The 21,936-nt window shown below is 46.0% G+C and overlaps 1 protein-coding gene across 1 annotated transcript in view; it reads right to left on the bottom strand.

Moving 5' to 3' along the window:
- LOC130402445 (contactin-4) overlaps nt 1–21,936 on the bottom strand; it is a 70,226-nt gene that overhangs the window by 13,195 nt on the left and 35,095 nt on the right. The window contains exons 3-13 of the mRNA XM_056606605.1: nt 21,130–21,304; nt 19,442–19,617; nt 17,513–17,608; nt 13,553–13,756; nt 5,800–5,902; nt 5,317–5,501; nt 4,816–4,958; nt 3,904–4,033; nt 3,309–3,465; nt 913–1,040; nt 61–236 (exon numbers count right to left, since the gene is read on the bottom strand). Of these exons, the coding sequence (XP_056462580.1) occupies nt 61–236; nt 913–1,040; nt 3,309–3,465; nt 3,904–4,033; nt 4,816–4,958; nt 5,317–5,501; nt 5,800–5,902; nt 13,553–13,756; nt 17,513–17,608; nt 19,442–19,617; nt 21,130–21,304 (1,673 nt within the window). The remainder of the gene's footprint in view (nt 1–60; nt 237–912; nt 1,041–3,308; nt 3,466–3,903; nt 4,034–4,815; nt 4,959–5,316; nt 5,502–5,799; nt 5,903–13,552; nt 13,757–17,512; nt 17,609–19,441; nt 19,618–21,129; nt 21,305–21,936) is intronic.

The raw sequence follows: 21,936 nt of genomic DNA, 5'->3' as shown, positions 1-21,936 counted from the left end.
TCGTAATTCAAGCGGAGCATCATTTGCGGCGGGTTGGGCTTAGGGCAGAAACGTACGTACCCCTCCGATCATCTCAAAGTGTTCCCGCCGATGGCCCAGGTCGATGGGCTTTCCGTTGAGGAACCACTTGAAGATGGGTTCCAGCGTAGGGTCGCTTACGACCTCGCAGGGCAGCACCACGCTCTGGCCCACTGTGGCGTCCAGGGCCAGCGGGGGCACCACAATCCTGGTGGGTTCTGTCGGGGAGAGAAAGAGAGAAAGGAGAAGGGAAGAAAGATAGAGACAGAGAAAAAGCGAACGAAAGTGTTCAGGAGAAAGAATCGGCCAAATAAAAAGTGAGAAATAAAGAAAGTAAAAAGAGAGATAAACAATAAGAAGAAATGTCAAAGAAAGAGCGGAAGAAAAAGAAAGTCAGAAAGAACGAAAGACGGAAAGACAAAGAGCCCAAGACGAACGGACAGAAAGTAAGCAGCTTTTTAAAATGATCAGCGCTCAATGATCAAGTGACCTTTCATGAGTTCACATGTGTTCGACAAGTTCCCTTCCAAAAACTTAAACCCCTTGCAATCAGAATTCCGGCTTCCTCCAGATAGGGACAAGATTTTTTTGCGTACAATAACCATCTGTTATTTTGCTAAATCTCCCTCCCGTCACCGCTGTTTCATTACATTTGTTAACGATCTAAACTATTTGTAGTACACATGCCAAATATTTTCACCACTCCTCGGTGTGAACAATAACTCAGGGCTGACAAACCCAGGGAAGACTTATGCTTCTGTCAAAGCCGCGGGAACATAAAATGGCTGTATATTTCATGATCAATTTCATGCTTGGCTTGCTGTTTTTCTAACCTTAGAAAAGATTTAAACTCTCTGTTTAAAAGGTAGTGAAAGCCCACCAAGAGTAATGTACCTTTTACCACCAGCGAGCCGGAGCTGCTTGACGTTCCGAAAATGTTCTGGGCCACGCACGTGTACCGCCCTGCGTCCGATTGGCTGGTGTTGGTGATGCGCAGTGAGCCGTCCTCCTTGATCGCCCGTCTGAAAATGAACACAGAACTCCCTCTTTAAAAGGTTTTTCACACCACTTGTTCGATCATTATCAATGACTAAATGAATTACTTTATTCTCTTCCTTGCCCCCATTTCCGCACTCTTACGTTTTTTCTTATTCTATCTCTTTCTCGAGAAGTCCTTTCTAAAGGCACATCAGTGTACATCAAGAGATAGCGATTGTCGTAGTTCAAACAAAGCATATGTGCTTTTGGGGTCAGCGTGGCGCTGGGTTCCCAATGGGACACTGGGGCCTGTTAGAAAGATCCTGAGTAAAAAGGCTAGAGCGGCACGAGGCAATACCAGTGGAATGACTTTATACATCCTTATCAATGTAAAACATACGTAGCAGATACAATCGTCCGACTGCAAGCCATTGGTTCCTAGATATAAGACTTTGAACTATCACAGTTTCCGGGGGAATGGTATGAGGATAACGCTGACTAAAATACCAAACGCAGAAAGACAGACGAGAGACTGCAGACATGAAAAGGAAGAACAGTCAACCTCATATTCGTCTCTCGCAGTATGAGATGTATCTATATGCCAGAAGCTGCTCGCGACGATAACACGCTCACGTTGCCATTGTTGGTATTCAGCGAGAACATTTGCAAAACACATGTAAACAAGACTGCACTTTTCGTAACCTTTGCTTTCACTGTTCCAAAAAATTTAACAGAAGAGTGAAAAAAGGTGATCGGTGGCAGCGAGCAACAGCTCAGAAATCAAACACATTTCTATGAATAAATATGTATCCAGCAGGCGCCCCAGCCAAGAGCCAGTGAGCATGTCTGACACCGTGTGCTTTGCCCTGATTTATTGACCAAAACATCAAGCACTGAGTGATGGAGGCCTGCTGAGGACATGACCCCAGGGCCAATGAGCTGTAAAACAAATAGAAACCTAAAGAACTATCTGCTCCGCGGACAAGAGCTGCCTGCGCACTAGGGGAGCCGGCCTGCCTGCCTCCCAACCCACCGTGAATAATGAGCATTAATACCCATTCATTAAATATGTGGTCATCATTATTTATTTGCATGCATGTATGTATGTATGTATGCATGCATGTATGTATGTATGCATGTATGTATGTATGTATGTATGTATGTATGTATGTATGTATGTATGTATGTATGTATGTATGTATGTATGTATGTATGTATGTATGTATGTATGTATGTATGTATGTCTGCATGCATGTATGCGTGTTTGTATGCATGCGTGTACGTATGTATGTTGTTGAATGGTTCAAAATTGAATTAGCTTGAGCGACTTTTTCTTCTTATCAAACATAAAGAAACAACGTCACTGATATTATACAACTCTTTGAAACACTATACACATTAAAAGTTTGGCTGAAAAGTAACTGTAGAAAGACCGTGGCAACCCTTGTTTCTTAGTCTTTGCGTCTTTGTTCCCGGCACAGTGGAACTATCTCAGAAGGACATTAAACTTGCATGATAACTTCAAAAGCCTGATGTTTCTAAACGGAGCGCTGTTGAGTCAGCTGGGTGTCAGTCGGCTGCAGTTAAAATTAATTGAATATATCAAATAGAAAGAAATCACATTTGCATACTCATGCTGTTGCGTCTCACGGATCCTAATAGGTCTTTTAGGGATAATCGCAAGCGGCTACTTTATTCCTCCCTCTCTTTCCCCGAACCCCTCCATAAAAGTGACATTCATGCTGCACGAGGACCCCACCTTGACTTCTTCATGCATATTGCATAGTCCCAAGGACAGCCACCCTCTGCGCGGCCTGTGTTTATGGCCACTGCTAGAGATTGATCAAGAGGCTAAGCACAATGAACTGTTCGGTCGGTCGGCAACACACTTAACCTTCCGTCGCCGAGGATTCAGGGCTAAAACCAAAAAATAATATGTCCCATTAGCATTTTTTTGTTATTTGGCCTCCGTGCTTAACTGTTGCTCGACAAAACCTTCAACTGCCCTTTTCTCTATTTTTGCTAGTTTGCTTTAAAAATATATTTATGCCATGGCATGTTACACTGGTTGAAGGCACTGGAAAAAAGCAATAACACAACAACAAAAGATTTTCAGAGATCTCCCTCTAAAACCCTACACCACCTGGGGTGTATTTCATGCCACAATGACTTCCAAAGTCCGCTTGAGGTGAGCCATAAATAGCAATGAGCTGGGGGGGCAGAGGGGGGGATGCTCCTCCACACTTCCCCCCCCTCCCATTAATGCATGCTAGCAGCGGCATGAGCAGTGGTGCGTGGCGCACACCCCCTACCTCCTGGTGTCCTTCAGTAGCTCCCCTCCTCCGCCTCTCCTCCAGGAGACGAAGGCCTTGGGAGCGGCCCGCGGGCGACACTCCAGGACCACCTCCCCCCCACGCTGGACCAGGGTGGACTTCTTCACGGGGGTCCAGGAGAAGTCCGGCGCGGAGGCTGGGGAAGGGGGGCAAAGGAGAACGTCGGGGCGACGGCATGCTACTTCTTTGTCTTAATGTCTTCCTAATGAGTCATTGGAGACGCTTTCATCCAGAGCCACTTGCAGTGGATTGGGATATATATATAGTCACTGAGGAGCTGGAAGTGGTTTATCTTGCTCAAGGAGGCCCACAGGTTAGGTTGCAGAGACGTTGGGGATCGAACCTAGTTTCGGGAGGGGAGCCGAACAACCCAGCCGTTGAATGTGCAAAGTGCACATTCACTGGGCTTACGAAGACCGAAAACTTGACAGCAGCCTACTATTCTTTATTACAACACTCCAAACAGGCATAACTATTGGCAGAGTTTACTGGGAAGTGAGCATTCGGAACAAGTCTAATGTACTGTTTCAGACATGTAGTGTATGCATAGCAAACAGAAAAATACACGACTTACCCACAACCTTGAGCTCTGCACTGGCATAAATGGCACCGTGCTCATTCTCCGCCAGACACTGATACATCCCAGAGTCGGTGAGAGAGACACTGGCTATGCCCAGCCTCCCATCTTCTATGTGAATCCTTTCCTGAAAAGTAAATCCACCAATGATTCATGTCCGTTCACACTTTTCCTTCTATTTCTTGTTTATTCTTGTTTTTGTTTTTGTTTTCGGAGGTGTGAGGGGTTTGGGAAAGACTAGAATGCTAAATCCAAATCTGGAACATGAATCCATTTTCAAAAGTCGATTTACCAAAAGTTTTTGGTAAATACAACGTGAGGGGAATCTAATTTGTCTTTGAATTGTGTTTGGCTGTGGTACTTCTGAGGCATACTGTGCATGTCTGTGTCCTGTTTTTAATTGATATGTAGATATTGGACACTTGCAATCTCAGCCAACAGGGTACCAGATGGAAAAGTCTGGTTTATCTTCCCATATACAACATCTGTTCAATCCTCTAGGGCTCGTAGTGGTTTTTAGGCAGTTCGATGTTTGTTCTTGGTAGAGCTAAAAAAGTCTGTTGCACTCATTCAAAGAAATAAAATACGAGTCATGTGAACCAAGAGTGAAAGGGTGCAAGGTTTTAAAAAGGGATCATTCTAAAACATTGATGCACCATTGTTTGATTTCTTCTACCTGCTGATATTACGGCCAGCTGTATTATTAAACTAATGGTTAGTTAGTTCCCAAGAATTTGGGAAAAACGTGTTTGATCAGGCATAGTGTCTTTTATGGAGTATTTTTTATATGAAAGAAGAATTTCAGTCCCAAGACCCCGAGCTAGGGGTTACAATGAATGTCAAAGAAATTACAAACAATATGTTAATAACCTCTGGGCTATTCTGAGCTAGCGAGCGGATCATGCATACCCCGGGTGCCATCGGCTGCCCGTTCTTCAACCATCTGTAGGTGGGCGTCGGCTTGCCGCTGGCTTTACACTCCCACTGCAGATTAGCCTCGATTGCGATGTTAGCATCCTTCAACGTCTGGAGCCACTGCAGGTGTTCAACGTCTGGGGATATGAACACAAACACAGGAAACCTTTTTTTGTGTTTTCAGCCGTGATTTTCAAGGACAATAATTTGTTGGCGGATCCAATCCAATTTTCTTTCCAAGTTAAGTTTTAGTGAAGATATAATAAAAGTAATACTCATCAAATATTACATTTCTATCCAATATTACATAATGTTAATATAACATGCATACATGCACGTACACTAGGTGGAATTAAATAATACTGCATAAGAACAAAATATTGAGTCGTTGTTTTTATTGACTTCATAAATAGATATTCCGAACATTGACTGCTTGGTATTCAGATCACATCATCGAAGAACATTCACCAGGCCCATTGTGGAACAAAGCCCTACTCTGGAAGAGGAGCCGCCCCCGGGCCACGTTCCTCCCCCTGCTGTTCTCGGCCACGCACTCGTACTGCCCCTCGTCCTCCGGCCGGAAGTAGGGGATCTCCAGCACCCCGCTGGAGTGGTGGATCTGGATCTTCCCCGCCAGAGGACTGCCGTCAGCCCGCCGCCAGGAGATGGAGGGCACGGGGCTGCAGGGGTCATCCGACAGCGGCAGAGAGAGGTCACACATATGACAGCACAAGATGGCGGCGTAACGCTGTGGGTGGGGGGGGGCACGTCTGCGGCCCCTGATTGTGCGGGACCGGGATGATTGACGTGTCCGCCTGCTGGCTCGTTGTTCAGATGGTGGGAGACGGCTGCCGGAGAGCGTTATCGCCGAGGCAACATTGAAGATAATAAATCGGGAGGGTCAGGGGTCGACGTGGGGGGAGGATGTGTGTGTGTGTGTGCAGGGTGGCGCTGGCGGAGGGGTGCGGAAGCACTTACTTTCCCAAGGCGAAGCATTCCAGCTTAACCGAGGACCCTGTGGGAACGTGAAGGCTCTCCGGGAACTGCACCTCGATCTTGGGTTCGTATTCGCCCATCACGGCTGCAGTGAGAGGGAAGACAACCAACGCTCAGTCGGAACATGAAAGAGTGTCATTAACCCGACAATCCTCGCCTTGAATGACACTTGCGTAGTAAATCCATGAGTTCTTCATCTGCCAGGTTTGCAATCATGAAGGCGGCATTCATCGGTAGATAACAAGTTGGGCAATCAAAATCTGATATCTGTGAACTTGTAGCCATCACTATTTCAGTTTCTGTGGAGCTGGTACTCCAATCTGGTGGTTTTTCACGGAAGCATGGGTTGGGATTACACATGTGCTTGAGCTCAGATCTTAAGTGCTCCACACACCGAGCTGTGATAAGGTGCCTTCTTCACACTGCACTGGTTGTGCCAGTCGGTGTGAGAGTGTACGTGTATCTCTGTGTGTGTTGTAAGTGTATGCTTGGGTGTGCTTATGTGTGTAGCAATTTAATATCTGTGCGTGTGTGTGTGTAGTGAGTGAATATGTGTGCTTGTGTATAGATGTGTGTTTTCTTGAGCATGTGTCTGTGTGAGATTGTGTGTGTGTGTGTGCGTGTGTTTGTTCAACCCAGTCGCCAAGAAAAAACGTCAGTGGTGTACGTTTCCATGAACACTGGATACGTAGCATTTCAACGTAAAAAATAGCGTGTTATACCTACAGTATCCACGTGTGCCGCTGTGGAGGCGGGTTTCGGGGTTTGGGTTTCACGGCTTTCGCGGCAAATTGTGGACACGATTGTTTAGGGGGGGGGGGGGGGGGAGACTGTTGTTGACCGGGGAGGGGGGGGGGGGGGGGGGGGGGGAAGACACGTTTGTTGAGGGGGGACGACGACACACGATTGTGGGGGGGGGGGGGACGACGACGACGACACGTTAGTTGAAGGGGGGGGGGGGGGGGGGGACACGTTTGTTGAGGGGGGGGAGACACGTTTGTAGGGGGGGGGCACGCTCGACAACGAGAGTTGGTTTTTATTGAACGCTCGACAACGAGAGTTGGTTTTTATTGAACGAGACTTCAACACGGAACAGCTGCGCGAAACGATGGTCACGTCACTCTCGGTGACGGTGTCGACAATAATGAACACACGGACAATGTTAATAGAACAACACACAACCACATAACATCCCGAACCCATTAACCCCACTTAATCCTAACAACAAAACAAGTTAACAAAAGGCCCATTTGTCAACTGAGAACCCCAATTCCCAGAATCCCCCGCGGCTCCGGAACACGGCGTAGTTTATATTAATCTTTATTATCTGAATGGGAAATGCAATATTTTAGGACAGATACACCATTAAACGCGTTTCTAATGACATTTCTAGCGAGAAATGTACATTTTCCTTACATAATCTTCAGTCAGTGAATGTGTATGATCTTTATTAATCTTTATTATCTGAATGGGAAATGCAATATTTTAGGACCGATTCACCGTTAAACATGTTTCTAATAACATTTCTAGCGAGAAATATACTTTTTAATTGCATAATATTCAGTCAGTGATTGTGTCTGATCTTTAGTTTTATAGTTATTAGGAGTTGATCGGCTCACTCGCATGTTTCAACGACGTCAGGTTGCTTTCGCTAAACTAGCAGCTCACGTGCTTCCTGCGTTTGTGTTATTAAACTGTTACTTTATGTAACTTTTAATGACATCATCTTGTTAGAAACACGTATATCTGAGAGCCAACCCAGTCGCCAAAAACATACCTACGTTGACAGTGTACGTTTCGTGAACACTGGATTACGTCGCATTTCAACATAAAATAGCATGTTATACACACACACACACGCACGCACATGCACAGACACACGCACACACAAGCACACACACGCACGCACAGACACACAGACACAGACACACACACACACACACACACACACACACACACGCACACACGCACACGGTGCATTTCGCTGCTAAAACAACAACAAAAAAATATTCCCTCAAATATTATTACTTTCAAAACGTTGGCCAAAATGGCCAATAATATCTTTTTTTTTTGGGATGCTTCTAGGACATTTTGGGTGGATTTTGAACGGTATGTGGGGGGCACGTTTTTTGCAGGACCTGGCAACCCTGCGCTGTTGCCCGAGATCTGGCTCCACCCCGGCGTGGTGCTGTCTCCTTTTGACCTTTTGACCCCAGACTTCTGGGGGAATAGCTGAATCAATTCATTAGTCAATCAGAAGCATGTAAATATCTTTCCGGTGGGGTAAGAGGACGAACAAGGTGTCCTTCAACATCTACGCTTCCAGGCGATTGCAACGGTGCCACACATGAGCATATTCGAACATGTTTAATGGTAGTAATTAGCTGTCGAAATTGGAGGCCTTAATCAATACTGAGCAGCTATTGATTTGCTTCCCGATAAAGATTTGTCACAAATGACATGTTATTTAGCATCTACACGTTGAGCTGAGTCCAATGACACCAAGAACGACACTCTAGCTAATGGTAACATGTATTTTACATGGTACACCTAGGTCTAGGACATGATCTCGGTGTAGCAAGAGGCCGAGCTTGATCTCATTGGACTCAGCTTAACGTGTAGATGCTAATTAACATGTAATTTGTCAAAAATCTCCATCGGGAAGCAAATCTATAGCTGGTCATTATTGATAAAGGCCTCCAAAATCGACAGCTAATTACTACCCCGAAACATATTCAAATATGATCATGTGTGGCACTGTTGCAATCGTCTCGAAACGTAGATGTCAAAGGACACCTTGTTTGCTCTGTTGCACCACCGGGAACATATTTTCATACTTCTAATGGATTGATTCATATTTTAAGGTTCTCGGAGTGAGACTTTAAGTGGCTGCAGCAGAAGTGTTGAGACGAAAGATGATATCAAGAGATTTATAGAATATTCCCATTCACATTATGATTCTTCGTCGTAACATCCGACCAAACATCCTTTACATTCACAGAGCGAAGATTATGAAAGTCCAGGCTCAGCAAGTGCTCCATCTCGTTGCACCTGCACCCAGCGGCTCGCTTGCAAGATTTTGGCCTGAAGTTCTTCCCAGACCTATACCCTAACAGTCCAATATGCATATCTGAGAATCAGGCCTCTCTTCAATAATGACAAAATGTAATGAGAGAAATACAGATTCACTTTTTGTTATCTCATAAGCGGCGTGGTGCCGGCTCCTTTTGACCTTTTGACCCCAGACTTCAAAGACGTGGCCACAGGCCAGCGGTGTCTACACACATTAAGCCACAAATGTACACCTCCATCCCGCAAAAAATGGGGCCTAGAAACTAACCTCTGTCTTATGTACATTGACTGTACTGTTGGAGGTCACGCCCCTTTTCCAGCCTTTTCGAGATAGCTAGGGATGCTAAAATGTTGACACACATTTCCCGGGGCCCCGAGAACGACATATGCAAGATTTGTAGTTCTAGCCCATAGAGAAAAAAAGTTTTCCCAAATGGACTGTCATTTGGACAAAGCCCCTTCAGAAGTGTTGCCTGCGAGACCTAATGGTTCAGAATGTGGTGGAAAAAACTGTTTTTCCACCACATTCTGAACCATTAGGTCTTGCAGGCTACACTTCTGAGGGGCTTTGTCCAAATGACACTCCATTTGGGAAAACTTTTTTTCTCTAAGGGCTAGAACTCCAAATCTCGGATATGTCGTACACGGGGCCCCGGGAAATGTGTGTAAACATTTTAGCATCCCTAGCTATCTCGAAAAGGTCGGCAAAGGGGCGTGACCTCCAACAGTACAGTAAATGTACATAAGACAGAGGTTAGTTTCTAGTCCCCATTTTTTGTGGGATGGAGGTGTACATTTGTGGCTAAAGGTGTGTAGACACAGCTGGCCTGTGGCCACGTTTTTGAAGTCGGGGGTCAAAAGGTCAAAAGGAGCCGGCACCACGCCGCTTATGAGATAACAAAAAGTTAATGTGTGTTTCTCTCATAACTTTTTGTCATTATTAAAGAGAGGCCTGATTCTCAGATATGCATGTTGGATGGCTAGGGTGTTGGTCTGGGAAGAACTTCAGGCCAAAATCTTGCAAGCGAGCCGCTGGGTGCAGGTGCAACGAGATGGAGCACTTGCTGAGCCTGGACTTTCATAATCTTCGCTCTGTGAATGTGAAGGATGTTTGGTCGGATGTTACGACGAAGAATCATAATGTGAATGGGAATATTCTATAAATCTCTTGATATCATCTTTCGTCTCAACACTTCTGCTGCAGCCACTTAAAGTCTCACTCCGAGAACCTTATAATATGAATCAATCCATTAGAAGTATGAAAATATGTTCCCGGTGGTGCAACAGAGCAAACAAGGTGTCCTTTGACATCTACGTTTCGAGACGATTGCAACAGTGCCACACATGATCATATTTGAATATGTTTCGGGGTAGTAATTAGCTGTCAATTTTGGAGGCCTTTATCAATAATGACCAGCTATAGATTTGCTTCCCGATGGAGATTTTTGACAAATTACATATTAATTAGCATCTACACGTTAAGCTGAGTCCAATGAGATCAAGCTCGGCCTCTTGCTACACCGAGATCATGTCCTAGACCTAGGTGTACCATGTAAAATACATGTTACCATTAGCTAGAGTGTCGTTCTTGGTGTCATTGGACTCAGCTCAACGTGTAGATGCTAAATAACATGTCATTTGTGACAAATCTTTATCGGGAAGCAAATCAATAGCTGCTCAGTATTGATTAAGGCCTCCAATTTCGACAGCTAATTACTACCATTAAACATGTTCGAATATGCTCATGTGTGGCACCGTTGCAATCGCCTGGAAGCGTAGATGTTGAAAGACACCTTGTTCGTCCTCTTACCCCACCGGAAAGATATTTACATGTTTCTGATTGACTAATGAATTGATTCAGCTATTCCCCCAGAAGTCTGGGGTCAAAAGGTCAAAAGGAGACAGCACCACGCCGGGGTGGAGCCAGATCTCGGGCAACAGCGCAGGGTTGCCAGGTCCTGCAAAAAACGTGCCCCCCACATACCGTTCAAAATCCACCCAAAATGTCCTAGAAGCATCCCAAAAAAAAGAAGATATTATTGGCCATTTTGGCCAACGTTTTGAAAGTAATAATATTTGAGGGAATATTTTTTTGTTGTTGTTTTAGAAGCGAAATGCACCGTGTGCGTGTGTGCGTGTGTGTGTGTGTGTGTGTGTGTGTGTGTGTGTGTGTGTGTGTGTGTGTCTGTGTCTGTGTCTGTGTGTCTGTGCGTGCGTGTGTGTGCTTGTGTGTGCTTGTGTGCGTGTGTCTGTGCATGTGCGTGCGTGTGTGTGTGTGTGTATAACACGCTATTTTATGTTGAAATGCGACGTAATCCAGTGTTCACGAAACGTACACTGTCAACGTAGGTATGTTTTTGGCGACTGGGTTGGCTCTCAGATATACGTGTTTCTAACAAGATGATATCATTAAAAGTTACATAAAGTAACAGTTTAATAACACAAACGCAGGAAGCACGTGAGCTGCTAGTTTAGCGAAAGCAACCTGACGTCGTTGAAACATGCGAGCGAGCCGATCAACTCCTAATAACTATAAAACTAAAGATCAGACACAATCACTGACTGAATATTATGCAATTAAAAAGTATATTTCTCGCTAGAAATGTTATTAGAAACATGTTTAACGGTGAAACGGTCCTAAAATATTGCATTTCCCATTCAGATAATAAAGATTAATAAAGATCATACACATTCACTGACTGAAGATTATGTAAGGAAAATGTACATTTCTCGCTAGAAATGTCATTAGAAACGCGTTTAATGGTGTATCTGTCCTAAAATATTGCATTTCCCATTCAGATAATAAAGATTAATATAAGCTACGCCGTGTTCCGGAGCCGCGGGGGATTCTGGGAATTGGGGTTCTCAGTTGACAAATGGGGCTTTTGTTAACTTGTTTTGTTGTTAGGATTAAGTGGGGTTAATGGGTTCGGGATGTTATGTGGTTGTGTGTTGTTCTATTAACATTGTCCGTGTGTTCATTATTGTCGACACCGTCACCGAGAGTGACGTGACCATCGTTTCGCGCAGCTGTTCCGTGTTGAAGTCTCGTTCAATAAAAACCAACTCTCGTTGTCGAGCGTTCAATAAAAACCAACTCTCGTTGTCGAGCGTGCCCCCCCCCTACAAACGTGTCTCCCCCCCCTCAACAAACGTGTCCCCCCCCCCCCCGCCCTTCAACTAACGTGTCGTCGTCGTCGTCGTCGTCCCCCCCACAATCGTGTGTCATCGTCCCCCCTCAACAAACGTGTCTCCCCCCCCCCCCCCCCCCCTCCCCGGTCAACAACAGTCTCCCCCCCCCCCCCTAAACAATCGTGTCCACAATTTGCCGCGAAAGCCGTGAAACCCAAACCCCGAAACCCGCCTCCACAGCGGCACACGTGGATACTGTAGGTATAACACGCTATTTTTTACGTTGAAATGCTACGTATCCAGTGTTCATGGAAACGTACACCACTGACGTTTTTTCTTGGCGACTGGGTTGGTTTGTTTGTGTATGTATGTATGCACGTGCCCGGGCTGCACATGCTCATGCTTCCCTGTGAGTGAGCAGGCAGCAGCATATGTAAATATGTGCCCTGATGCAGACATTGAGTGTTCTCCTACACACAGCTCTGTTCATTGGGCCAGTTGTAAAAGCACACAATGAAAACCTCCTCTGTAAGCACAGAAGCCAAAACAAAAGCAATAAAACCAGTAAATACAGCTTCATGCTCCAACAATGACGGATCTCCCCGCCCCTCCCATCCAACACAGCAGCTTGCTTCTCTGCCATAATATCATGGGGCTGCAGGGCCTGGCTGTTGTGTGTGTGTGTGTGTGTGTGTGTGTGTGTGTGTGTGTGTGTGTGTGTGTGTGTGTGTGTGTGTGTGTGTGTGTGTGTGTGTGTGTGTGTGTGTGTGTGTGTGTGTGTGTGTGTCTGTTTGGACGGATGGGTTGAGTTGCATAGTAGGTGTGAATGCATGCTTCTGCACAGAGAGAGTGTATGAGGGGCCGCCTGGGACAGAATTCATACTTAGTCTTACACACACTATTATAATCTCGCATATACATCACTATACTCCTTTAACATGTATGTGTGAGAGTGTATAGCATACAGAATTGCTGGAAATTCCAGAGTGAAATGACAGCGCAGTATTTTGAGCGCCAGAAGCTACCAACTCTCTCACACACACTACTATACCCTCTCACACACAATACGATTCTCTCTCACACACACTACTATATTATCTTCCATAAACAACTATACTCTCTCACAAACACTACTATATTATCCTGCATAAACAACTATACTCTCTCACACACACTACTATATTATCTTACATAAACAACTATACTCTCTCACACACACTACTATATTATCTTGCAGAAATAGCTAGACTCTCTCGCACACACTACTATACTCTCTCACATACACGACCACACATTCTCATACAAACATGTACAAGGAGTATAATTCTGTGTGTGTATGAGTTTAGTGATGTATATGCGAGATAATAATAGTGTGTGTAAGACCAAGTATGAATTCTGTCCCAGGCGGCCCCCTCATACCCGTGTGTGTGTGTATGTGTGTGTATATACATATATGTGTGTGTCTGTTCATGGGTACGTATGTGTGTACACGTTCATGCCTGCGTGTGTGTGTGTGTGTGTGTGCGCTCACCATCCGTGCGCAGCACAACAGGCGTGGGGGAGCTGAAGGCCGTGGCGTTGTTCATGGTGTTCCTCACCACACAGGTGTAGTTGCCCACATCTGACGCCTCCACCTTGGCGATGTACAGGTTCCCTGTGCGCTGGGACACGAAGCGTCGGCTGTCCTGCAGAAGGAACCGGGGCTGCCCGTTGAACACCCACGAATACTTGATCTCTGTGAAAACATACACACACAACCACAGAGGAACAGCAGTCAGTGATGATAGGTGATTTCTAGTTTTAGAGCTCATGCTAATGCTAAAGATCAGACAGGCCGTTGAAATCCAAAGATTATTTGATCTCTGCAAAATAAAATGGATATATGTTGACGTTCGAAACTAATTGAAAACCCTTGGATGACCCCTGTGGAAATATGTTGAAATGAATTTAAGAAAAAGGCGTGGATGTAATAGCATTGCTGCTACCAAGACATGCCAATGAAAACGGCCAGATCTCTTTAAATTACTAGAGATACATATATATCTATATATATATTATTCTATTTTATTGATATATATATATATTTAAATAAAATAATGGGGATAAAAGTAACACAAGAAACAGCCAAGATTTTGGATCTCGGTAAAATATACATGAATACACATTAAAGAACGGCCCATTGAACACCCCAGAATATGGTATCTTTAGATACGTATTACAAGAGGCAGTAATAGTCACATTATAGAACAGACGGCCGATTCAACACCAAGGAATATTTGATCTCGGTGAAAATAAAGAAGAGAATATCCATATTAAAGGAAAAGGTATGGCGGTGATGTAATACTATAGACCAGACATGGCCCCAGGGAACAGAATATCGACAAAGGGTAATAAAAGAAGATATTATTTTCAATGGCATTCCAAAAAATCTACCAGACCGCACAATGACGACAGGGAAGAAGCAGGCCCGGAAATATATTCAGGTATAAATAGAAGGGTCGGGCCAGGATTACATTTCTTGGCTGATGTCAGGCTACCTATACAGGCAGAGATTTAATGGTATGTACAATGTAGAGGATGGGAGGTGGGGAACGAAGAGGGAAGGGAAGGGATGAGGGGGGCAGGGGGGGGGGGATCTGGAAGGTGTTCAGATGGGTGTGTCACCGATGCCTCTGTCCGTCTAGCATGGGGCGCGGTCCAATTTAGAAAGAGGAGCTGTCTGGACGGGACACGTGTGGTAGGGGTTAATGGGACAGAATGGCTTGACGTTACCCCTGCCATCTTATTATAATGCTTTTGCATGTGCGTGTGTGTTGGGGGATTGTAGGCTTTGGGTAGACAATCAAGTGACAGCTCTTATGACACACAACGGCCTTTCCCCATCCTCTCACACACACATACACACACATACTCACACACACACACACACACACACAGATGTGCACACACACACAGAGCAAGAAAGAGTGTAATGCAGTGGGAGTGATAGCACGAGAAAGAAAACAAGAGAGAGAAAGAGAGAGAGAGGGAGTGGGATGACGAGAGGAAGAGAAATAGGAGAAAGATAAAGAGCAAGAGTAAGGCAGGGAGAGATGGATAGATGGAAGGAGAAATACAGAGATAAAACAGGTGGGACAGAGCGATAAATAGATAGAAAAGGAAAGGGGTAGAAAGGTGGAAGACATAGATAGCTAGAGAGATCAGAAGGGAGATATAGAGAGAGATGGTGAGAGACAGAGAGGTTCAACCAGATAGTGGAGAGCAAGAGAGGGAAAGAGAAAGAGAAAGACGGAGAGAGATAGAGGGGAAGACAGAAAGATAAATAGAGCGAGAGGAAGGCAGATAGATAGAGAGGCATCCAGGGAAGGAAAAGAAGAGACAGAGAGAAGGAGGCAAAGACAGGGTGAGAGAGAGAGAGTGAGAGAGAGAGAGAGAGAGAGAGAGAGAGAGAGAGAGAGAGAGAGAGAGAGAGAGAGAGAGAGAGAGAGAGAGAGAGAGAGAGAGAGAGAGAGAGAGAGAGAGAGAGAGAGAGAGAGGGAGAGAGAGAGAGAGAGAGAGAGAGAGAGAGAGAGAGAGAGAGAGAGAGAGAGAGAGAGAGAGAGAGAGGGAGGACGACTGAGAGTGATGTGCTCGTTAAAGTGGCTTGGCGAGGTAGTTTTGGCAGAAGGAAAAGGGGAGGGCGGGGGTTTGGGAGAGAGGGAGGTTGGGGACCTGGGCTATTACAGCGGCCATCCCGTGTCAGGAACACATGACATGCGGCAGTAGCAGAGCCCCTTCCTCCCCCCACTTTCTCCCCCACTCCTGTCCCCAATGACAGGCTAAGGCGGCTCATAAAACTTAAAGCTCTCAACCATAGACTTCAAGTGAATTAAATCATTATGGGGAGAGAGAGAGAGAGAGAGAGACGGAGAGAGACAGAGACAGAGAGAGAAAGAGACAGAGAGAGACACAGAGAGAGAGAGATGGAGATTGAGACAGCGGGAGAGAGACAGTGAGAGAGAGAGACAAAGAAGAAAGAGAGGCAGAGAGAGAGAGAGACAGAGAGAGAGGGAAAAAGGGAGATAAAACGAAATAAAAGAAGAGAGAGCAAGGGAGAGAAGTGGTGCGGTTACAGACGGCCCCCAAACGGCTCTTTCATGATAATAGACCCAGACGGGACCCCGCTCAGGGGCCAGCGGTCTCAGAGGCCCCCAGCGCCCCTCAGAGGGGTCCAGGCCCCCAGCGCCCCTTCACATAACCTCCGTCCTCCGCCGACCCAGTCTGACTCTTGATTGCTCAGAGGAAAGACGTTCCTGCGTCTGACACAATTTTTGGGCTGCTTTGTTGGTCAAGTCTCAAAATAAAACAGCACAATAGCGTCATTATGGGCCCCGGACCGTGAGAAAAGGATGACGCTTCTGAAAAAAAGATAATTTTTTCTTTTGTAATTGGGGGGGGGGGAGGGTTTGTGAAGTGGGGGAGGGGGGGGGGGGGGGGGGGGGGCGTAAATTGCCAGAATGTCTCGCTGGAGAGCCCAGCAGGGGACAAGTGTGTGAAGAGAGGGGATAGAAAAAAATTGAAAAACTGGCGCACTGGCGTGAAATTGCGCCAGTGGGCACCGGGCGGCCACAGGAGTGCACGGCCACTTTGAGGCCTGCTAATCAGCAGCACACAGACACGGGGCCGGCTCACAGCTGGGCCCGCGGATAAATCCTCCCCGGATCCAGAACCCACCTTTCCTTTTTTCTTCCTTCCTTCATTTCTTCCTTCTTTTTTATTATTACCTACAGATAACCTGGCCAACACCGGCAGACATAACTGTTAGGGAGGAGGAGCACAGCGGAATGCCAGAGACTTTATAGAGGACGGCTTGGTCACAGATCATATTGGCTTGCAATATGAAGAAGAAAAGGGAATCATTAAAAAATATATACGTGGGAAATAAAATAAAAAGCTGAGCTCAAGGTTAGGGGCAGTATAAACTAGCTATTAACTATAGGGCTGTTTATTGAGGTTTTGGAGGTATATATATTAATATATCAACACACATTTAAACAGTGGCTGATCCGCCAGCCATGATCCAAAAGAAAAGAAGAGAAAAAAGGCACTCTGTCAGACAGATAAGGAGAAAGCCGAGAAAATGGAGGGCAAGAGGATGCGTGTTTGAAACAAGGGCGTCACAATAGAAAGAGAGGGTTAGCCATGAAAAGAAAAGAAGACGGTGCCCGCACACGCACACACACAGACACACAAACACACACACACACAGACACACACTGGTGTTAGGAGGAGATAGCGAAAGTAGCAGGGGAGGGAACAATTGAGACTGCTGGCGCAAGGAATGTGTGTGCATCCGTTGAAGACAATGATACAAAGAGAGAGAGAGAGAGAGAGAGAGAGAGAGAGAGAGAGAGAGAGAGAGAGAGAGAGAGAGAGAGAGAGAGAGAGAGAGAGAGAGGGAGAGAGAGAGAAGGGGGGTGGTGGTTAGAGAGAACATAAGGTGCTCCGGTACCTCCGCTGTGGGGGGGCGGACCACACAGCAGAACCACCGCCTGGCCCTCTCGCACCGACACCGTGTTCCTCAACTTCCGGCTGAAGTTCTGTAGAACTGTGGAGAGAGAAACACACACACACACACACACACACACACACACACACACACACACACACACACACACACACACACACACACACACACACACCAACAGTTTCTTAATATTAAGTAATTTAGCAGGTGCTTTAATCCAAAGCGATCACAAAGAATAATTCAAAATGCGTATGATTAAGAGGCAGGGATAGGGGTTGCGGTACCCCCTCCCTGTGGATGCCTAAACAGCAGATGTTGGGGTTCCAAACCCAGAAACATTCTGTTGTGGGAGTCAAAATACACAACCACTAAAATCCCCTGCTCCACTAGACTAGAATATCCTGTTCATGCAAACCAAAATAATAATAACGGAAGAAAAGTTTCTGAGGCTCTGACAGTTCTTTTTAGGTTCCTGTGAAAATCCGAGGCAAGGGAACGTTATTTTCTCCTTTACCTCCCAGGAGTGTATACCAGTCTGTGTATGTGCCTGGATGTCAAGCGCTAGCATCTTCACTAATTTCACCGCAGAAATAATCCCTCTGAGATACTGGAGGAGGAGGTAGGTGGACAAAAATAAAAAAAACCTTTCATTAAATGCTGCGTGCAAGGATTGGTCCAAATACCAAACCCGGAGCACCTGAAAATACCAAGCACATCCCATGAGGACTGGAGCAAATATCAGCCATGATGAAGTGGAACTCGGCTCAAGAGACAGAGGGGGAACGGGGGGAGGGGGAAATCTAATTAAGAGACGATTTGGAAAAAAACATCCGTTAATGAATTCCACCTGTACTGCATTATTGATACTGCTGCGTTAGTAAGATGGAGAGAATGTGTACCACCTAAACAATGGCTTCTCTCCAACTCGCAACTGGACACTTCACTAGACATGGCAAGCCAGGGTAACAAATCAGATTTAGGGAGATTGAAATTACTTTTCACACGCTATTAATCCCGGCTCTGCATTTGCACGCCCACATATCCACACGCACACACACACACGCACACACACACGCACACACACACACACACACACACACACACACGCACACACGCACACACACACACTCATGAAAATACACCCAGATAAACATGCTTAAAACACACAATCAAACACACACACACACACACACACACACACACACACACACACACACACACACACACACACACACACACACACACACACACACACACACACACATACACACACACACACACACACACACACACACACACACACACACACACACACACAAACACACACAAACACATACATACACACACACAGACACACTCCAGTAACCACACAAATTGAACCCAACTCATGGTTGCCCATAACCATCAGCCCCAAGATTAGCACCATTCCTTTACGATGGAAAAAACATGACACACAGTATCAAATGGAGATATATCGCCGGTGGATATCATGGTGCATTATGACATAGGTACGCCAACCAATGGAAGAAGTGACAAAAATGTACTCTAAAAGATAGAAAAGATGAATGTGTTGTCAATATGTTTCATTTATTAATCCCAGAAGGTAAATGAATGGTAAAACACGATGCGTGAATTGCATCCTGTCAGCAGATCTCTTACTCCCTGCGAGCTATGTATGTCAGCAAATAGTCCCCGCTGAAGCACAAATACACACGCCGGCATGAGGGAAAGAAGAACAACTGCCACAACAACAACGATGACTAAAATTACAGCTATGGAGTTTTAAGACAATACTTCTCAAAAAGCCCTCCCTCTCTCTTGACACTTCCAGCTTGTTCGAGGCATTGGGTCCCAGCCTGGGAATAAGGCTTCTCCACAGCCATAGTGATCCACCAACACAAGTCACTGACTCACATGCAAACTTGATCTTGGCCTCCTTGCTGACGACGGTCCCTATGTCGTTGGTGGCGATACACTGGTACACCCCCCCGTGCTGCGTGGCTAGGGGGTCTCTGATCAACAAGTTCCCCTCGACCAGGCTGTAGCTGGGGTCCTGGGCGGGGTTGACCTCCCTTCCGTCCACCCTCCACCTGAGGACAGAGGGCTAATGATGATGTTGGTGCTGGGTGGGGGTAATGGTGTTGATTATTTGTGTGGGTCATTTAATGGGTGCATTTTCCGTCACGCAGGGATTGAAGAAGAAGGTTGTTTGTTTTCTAATGGGCCCTCCCATTACGACCATAACGGGTTCTCATTGTTATTATTTTGCCTGTTAGATCCGGCTAGACTTCCGTTGTCTCTCTGTGACCGGGATTTCTGCAAACGACAGGCTATTATATTCTAGACATGTCTGATGTTGCTCCCGGGGTACGACTGGTCAGATTTAGAAGCCCGGGATTAGCAGTTGAAGACGCAAACAGGGGACATTTAACTGAGGGGGCTGATGAAGGAATTGCAATCAAATGGGAAATGTGATGAAAGTGGGGTCATCCCAGAAAACTCGTAGAACTCTTTAAACACGCAGGCATGCATGCCCACGTATTAACACCAGACACCCCCCCCCCCCCCCCCACACACACACACGCACACACACAGAAAGAAACAGACACACACACACACACACACACACACACACACACACACACACACACACACACACACACACACACACATACAGACAGCGACAAACTAACACACACAGAGACATACACATGTAGACACCGAGAGACAAACGTGCACTCGCACACAACCACATGAAGAAAGCAGTATGTTGTCATGGGGCCAGGGAGAATTGTCTGGATAGGAGAAGAATAAAGGGAGAACTTATTCCTTTAAAATGTCCTAAATATGCCACCAGGAGAAGACGGGGAAAAGAGATAGTGGGAATAGTGCAGTAACAGAGCGTCTATCAATACAAGGCACACCTTTCTGGTTACACACAGTGGATGGACAAGCAAAGAACAGGTTATAGGATCAATATTGCTTGTCGTTGTTTTTTTGTGTGTGTGCATGTGTTTGTGTGTATGTGTGCGTGTTTGTGTGTGTGTCTGTGTGTGGGTGTGTGGGTGTGTGGGTGTCTGTGGGTGTATGTGTGTGTTTCAGATTAATGTCACCTTTGATTATTCATATTCTATCTGTCTATCTGAGACAAAGGAGAGTCACACAGACAGAAGAACAGAAGGGGAGGAGCATGAGTGAAAGCAAGAGAGAGTGAGGTCAATCTTGAGACCGGGAGAAAGATAGAAGTGTGAAAGTGAAAGCAAGAGAGAGAGCACGAGAAAGGGAGAGAGAGAAAGAACAAGCAAGCAAGAGAGATAGAGAGAGTGAAGACGAGAGAAAGCCGATAGAAGCGATAGCCAGAGAGAGCCAGAGGAGTGAAAGCCAGAGACAGCTATATAGAGAGAGGGAGAGAGAGAGGCGTGACAGTTAAGGCAAGTGAGAGAGCCAGAGAGTAAGAATAGCGATAGATAGAAAGACAGTGAAGGCGAGAGAAAGAGAGAAATACAGGAATGCAGGCAAGAAGAAGAGAGTGACAACAAAAGTATAGCGCACACAGTGCTGAGCCACAAACTGTGGATCAGTTAAAGCTAGTAAACACTGACTTGTAGCGTGGCGGAGGGTTCCCTTTGGCCTTGCAGTTGATGAAGGCCTGGTTATCATGGGCGCCCAGGGGCAGCACACTGTCACTGGGCTCCTGGGTGAACACAGGGCCATGGCGGGGGCTCTGGGCGTGGGAGGCCCGAGCACTGGAGGGGGCGCGATGCCACGCCACAGACCCTGAGGACAGAAACGCAACCATCAGCACACCGCGCACCATGCATATCTAATCTCATTTCATTCTCTCATTTCAACTTATTTTTGTTTTATCTTTATGTGTACACACACATATGAACATTAGCGGTATGTTCTACACTTGTTTGTGAGGTTTATGTGAAGGTGCAGTGTTGAGGACGCCTGGAATGAAAAAGAGAGAGTGAGAGCAGACTTTGAAGTATACAACCAGAACAAATGTCCCCCCCCTCTCTGTTCACGCCATCCGTTCATACATTTCTCCGCCATTGTGAAGTAGTGCATCACACACTTGCAATTGACAAGGCAAGACGTATTCCCCTATCCAATCCCGGTAAAGTTGCCCTGATTGGTAAGAGATGAGTCAAATTGCCTCACACACACTCACCACATCCCTTGCATAGAACCTCTAAAAGAACAAAATAGAACAAAACATAGAACAGCAGCCAGACATAGGAAATAATCGATCAGGGATCAATAGTGGGACTTTCTAGGCACCGGCTTGTTTTTCTTATCCTTGCCCTCCCTTGGGCCCTTTTCATCCTCTGGTGGGTGTGTCTGGCGCCGGGGGATTGATCGGTGGAGCAGGTCGCTTTGGTGCACAACCTCACAAATATCAA

Source organism: Gadus chalcogrammus, chromosome 13, assembly GCF_026213295.1.
Source record: "Gadus chalcogrammus isolate NIFS_2021 chromosome 13, NIFS_Gcha_1.0, whole genome shotgun sequence".
Taxonomy (NCBI): domain Eukaryota; kingdom Metazoa; phylum Chordata; class Actinopteri; order Gadiformes; family Gadidae; genus Gadus; species Gadus chalcogrammus.
This window is presented reverse-complemented; position numbering and strand designations above follow the sequence as displayed.